The sequence below is a fragment of the Hippocampus comes genome, unplaced genomic scaffold (genome assembly GCF_001891065.2).
Source record: "Hippocampus comes isolate QL1 unplaced genomic scaffold, H_comes_QL1_v1.1 scaffold223, whole genome shotgun sequence".
NCBI lineage: Eukaryota > Metazoa > Chordata > Actinopteri > Syngnathiformes > Syngnathidae > Hippocampus > Hippocampus comes.
The window spans coordinates 432,302-437,133 of record NW_017804808.1 but is presented as its reverse complement, the minus strand read 5'-3'; the positions used below and the strand labels follow the sequence as shown (position 1 = coordinate 437,133).

Here is a 4,832-nt window from a genome sequence, read left to right as displayed (position 1 = left end):
GGCCAGCTGTGCCGGCTTCATGCCGAATCCGGGCCAGATGCCTTTGCTGACTGGGAAACTAGTCAATTAAGCTCAGCAAAATGTTGCTATTTACTTGGTCTTGTTCCTGATTGTATTATAAGTGTGTTGGATGATGTTCTGTAAAAATGTGTTTTATTTCATAAAACCTTGAATGTGGACTGTATGATAAATATTGGCTTCAATGTTACAGATTGGGCAAGCATATACGAGTGAGTGCGCTTGAACGTGTGTGTGCGATTGTGGCCACCCATTCGTGACAAGTTGTCAGCCTGACCACCTAACTGACACTTTTGGCTACACCCGAGATTTTAATCAACAGCATAAAATGGTGGTGGTTATTTCCCTTTTGTGTCTCTTTGATATGCTCCACCTCCAGAAACGAACCCTCAGTGACGATCACCTGACAGATAACGCAACTAACAGAGACCTTTAAACCGTGTGCAACCTTAAGCCACACCATAATATCTATCTTCAAACCTCAGAAAATCGCTCATGTATTTGTATTATAAGTGCATGTCTGGTGTTTGTCGCAAACGTATCCGTGTCAAATTCGATAATCAATCGAGTTATGATTAAATCTCTGTCACCAACGAGTTACCTCAATACAAGTGACTGTAAGAAATGGTCGGGAGTCGGGACTCCCGGCTCAAAATGGCGGCTCCGTCTGCACGTTCAAAACCAGCCGGGACTGTTTCAGGAACCCCGCCCACCTGTTTCAGAAAGCTGTGCGACGCCCCAATGTCAATTCAAACAGAATTTTAATATTGATTTTCAAAAAAAATATATATACATTTTCACAAAACCTACCGAAAGACTATGAATATGTCGTATTATCATATATAAAACTAATGTATAGTATTTTTACTTTGAAAATAAAGGAGAGATATAAAGAGAAGAGAAAGGGTACGCTCGCTTTGTGCACCCCGGGAATATTAGCATAACTACGTAATGAGACCCCGCCTTTCCGTATCTCCTGTCGGGAGACTGTTTATCAACATTTCAAACGAACCCAAAGATGAAAAAAAACGAAAGAGAGTAACGCGTTGAGCTATGCCATTGGCTGGTTTTACTAAACGTAAAGCGTCAATGAGCCGCCATATTGCCGAGCCATACCCCTTTCATTCGACGTAGAAAAGACATTCACACATTTTTGGAAGTGTCTGGCGCTGCAGGGATTCCATAGAAATCCGGGTATCTACGCAAGCGCAACATTGCTTTATAAGGATATTACATTTTTAGTTTCACAATGACAAGCGTTATGGCATCTCCGACTGGCCAGAGAAACACGTGTAGTGGTGATGCACCGGTCAGCCCCACCAGAATAACCAGATTGCGAGAGAAGCAGCAGCTCAGGAACCTCAACGACCGTCTCGCTGTGTATATTGAGACAGTCCGAAATGTAGAATCTGAAAAAGACATACTTAATCTGAAAATTAGTGCGAAGGAAGAGGAAAGAAGCCGGGAGTTAGGTGGAATAAAAGCCTTATATGACACGGAGCTTGCCAATGCCAGACGATGTTTGGATGATTCCTCGAAAGAACAGGCCTGGCTGCAGATTCAGCTCGGAAAACTCAAATCCGAGTATGAGCAACTTTTACATAGGTAAGACTCGGACATCTATTTGGAATATTAAAAAGGGAGTGGATGCCACGGGGCGCATCACTTTACTGAAGGCGAAAGTCTTTGAATTCCGAGCCACTGTTTACAAATATTTAGATTTTAAGTTAAGTTCGAAGCTGCCTTTGCCTTCTCCAAAAGAGACACATCCACGTGATTTGTTCAAAACTTTTATTCATCCTTGCACAAAGTTGTAAAAAAAGATCAGAGTCAATGTAACGTCTGTTTTGTTCGGGGAAAATGACGTAAGCATTTGTGTTCGTGACGGTCATATGTTCAAAACCTTTACTAATCTTTGTACAAAGTAAAAAAAAAAGATCAAACAAGATCAAACAAAAAGTGATGTCTTTTATGTGACGTGACCACGACGTAAGCATTTGTGTCGGTGATGGTCATTTGTTGCTTTAATCTCCAAATTGTCCAACTGTCCTGAACACTAACGTTGAACTCGAAGTATATTTACAGCAAGTAGGGACATTCGAGAGAGTTTGACACTGTTCATCATTTAAAATTGATGTCAGGAGGAAATTGGCAGACTGGCATCCAGGTCATGATGAGTGTGAGGTTGCATTTCTCATATGCAATCATTTAAAAGACTGGATGACCATGCTAGTTTTATGCGTTGCACATTTTTTTGTTTAAAAAAAAAATCAGTTTCACTTTCACTCATCAGACTTGTATAAAATAATCAGGTTACTAAATAAAAATACAATTGAAAGCCTTTTGTCATTTTCTGGTGTAGCTACATTAAAAGTAGGGGCAAATAATGTGTCAAATCTTAAAAAAATGTAACACAGTGAGCTGTCAAAACTTCCAAGGCTTTGCTGGTCAATAATGCCAGTAATCAAACACCACATCTCCACCTCATACTTTTCTCAGAGTTGTACAGATGATGTGAGGCTACCTAACCTCAACTGGAAAGTTTCGACTTGACACATTAAACAGATCTGCTTGGCTCTATCGGCTCGAACGATTTTAAATTTTTTAAAATTTTTTGGGGAATATTTTGTGATTGGCTGTGTAGTTTATTCTATAAAATATTACAACATTTGAAGTATATTTATGATAACGTGATTCATTTGACTATAACAGTATAAATAGCCGATTTAAAATAATAAATTTGTACAAGTAGTTTACATTCCTCTACCGCTTATCTCGGGATGTGTCTTTGAATGTACATTAACATAACACTGTTGTTTTATTTATTTTTTTGTCACGGAGCATATACGTCCGAATCGTGAATGTATCTTGTCATTCCTGCCTCCGAGGTAAATAGCGCAACGATACAGTACGTCGCATTCACTGCCAGTCTGTGAAACATCTGTCCTACCATTGAGTGGTCCCTGCCGGGAAAAAAAAAATGGTTCGGGACCACTTAAATCAGTCCCATCTTTTTTCTCAATTGAACAGTTTTGTCATTTTAGAGGTGACGCCGTTTTGTGTCCCTTTGTATCATTATTTTTTGTTTTGAAAATGTGTCGTGTTAACCAGGAGGGCATTGGGACATTTGATTTAAAAACTGTTTGACCCTTCTCATATGTTCTGCTTCATAAAGCTAACTCCACAGTCCGCGTCATACTCAAACTGCGCCAACACATTTATTTTGTATTTTCAGTATGAAAAGAGAAAGATGGGTGCATCAAAACAATCACTGAAATTAAGTGGTTAATATGATTGTAAATGTATAAATTGAGACTAAAATGTTGTGTACTTTAAATGGAAGAAAACTTTTTAAATAACCCAAGACGTTTAGGCTTACTGCGAATTTCAGGTTCCCTGGTAATTGTCTGCATTTGCTAAATGGCAAGTCCATCCTTGTGGCCACTTGCGGGCATCTCAGGGTTTTAACTGTGCTTTCTGTGACCCCATCTCACTTTGGCGTCCATTGTACCCTGTTTTCTCTCCAGCAACCACAAAAAGGACTCTGATGCAGGTGAAGCCCACGCCCGGTTAAAGGATTTGGAAGCTCAGCTCAGTGCCAAAAATGCCAGACTCGCTACATCCTTGTCTGAAAAGACCGTCTTGGAGGCCACCTTGGGTGACCTACAAGAACAAATTGATAAGGTTAGAACTATTTTAGTATCAGTACATGTCAACATAATGTTCCATTTTTTTCTGTTTTGTTCTGAAGAATTGATTTTAACATCATGATTTTAAAGACTGCATCTGTGATCTTTCTTTGTCAGTTGATTTCCGACCTTGCTCAAACCAAGAAGCACCTTACTGACGAGATGCTCCTTCGCGTTGACTTCGAAAACCGCCATCAGAGTCTGACAGAGGAAATCGAGTTTCGTAAGACCATGCACCAAGAGGTGAGGATTTTATTGTGGGTATGCGGTGATTGAGGTTAGGCAATCATTAGTTTGGGTAATGTGTGGGAGGTTTGTTTTACCTTGTTTTCTAGTTGTGAATTGATAAGGGTGTCAATTTTAAATAGATGTACCGTCATTTAGAGCAACTCTGACCCACTGTATATGGAATTCATCTACAAGCGGTGCCTTTATCAGAGATTTTTAATGTCGAATGGGTGTCATTGTCTGTCATGGATTTCCCAATATACCGTATTTTCCGCACTAAAAGGCGCACCTAAAAGCCTTCCATTTTCTTAAAAGCTCACAGTGCGCCTTAAAATCTGATGACCCTCGTGTATGGTTATTACGGTAATGTCGACCCCCAAAATGGCTCCTTGCTAGAGACATGCTTACAACGCAGAGTTCAACTCAACTCAACTCAAATGTATTTATAGAGCACTTTCAAACAGCCGTCACTGCACACAAAGTTCTGTACATGGGGCAACTAACATATAAACTTAAGGCGATCGGGTTACGCAGTTGAACATGGAAATAGAGCAGCGGCAAGAGAGTTCAATGTTAACGAGTCAATGTTAAAACTTGCTGTTGGTTTAGTGAACTGTGTCGCTGCTTTATTAAATAAGTTTTACTGGCATTTGATCGTTCTGTAGCAACGCCACTCAACAGCTAAGCTATCTTAGCTGTTGTCGTTTGTTCAAAGCTTCTTTGATCTGTGACGTGGCTTGCGTCGGCGCTGATTGGTGTGGAAAATACGGTAGTCCCCTCCAGAAGTATGAGGCGTAGAAAGGAGTGTGTTTCCGGTAACATGAAATTTCAGCATAGGGTCGGTAGGTCGGACAAAGTTTTTTTTTGTTTGTTTTTTTAATCCCCCCCCCCCCCACT

At 40.2% G+C, this 4,832-nt stretch overlaps 1 protein-coding gene and 1 long non-coding RNA gene across 3 annotated transcripts in view; one reads left to right on the top strand and one right to left on the bottom strand.

Moving 5' to 3' along the window:
* Positions 1-1,213: 1,213 nt before the first annotated feature.
* LOC109511629 (uncharacterized) overlaps positions 1,214-4,832 on the bottom strand; it is a 7,606-nt gene continuing 3,987 nt past the window's right edge. Inside the window, exon 2 of the long non-coding RNA XR_002167357.1 lies at positions 1,214-1,427. This is a non-coding gene — a long non-coding RNA (uncharacterized LOC109511629). The remainder of the gene's footprint in view (positions 1,428-4,832) is intronic.
* lmnb1 (lamin B1) overlaps positions 1,240-4,832 on the top strand; it is a 25,310-nt gene continuing 21,717 nt past the window's right edge. For both annotated transcript variants that reach the window (XR_002167349.1, XM_019862832.1), the window contains exons 1-3: positions 1,240-1,623; positions 3,546-3,702; positions 3,825-3,950. Coding sequence is in view for 1 of the 2 variants with exons in the window: in XM_019862832.1 (XP_019718391.1) it covers positions 1,268-1,623; positions 3,546-3,702; positions 3,825-3,950 (639 nt within the window). In the remaining variant the exon portion in view is untranslated. The remainder of the gene's footprint in view (positions 1,624-3,545; positions 3,703-3,824; positions 3,951-4,832) is intronic.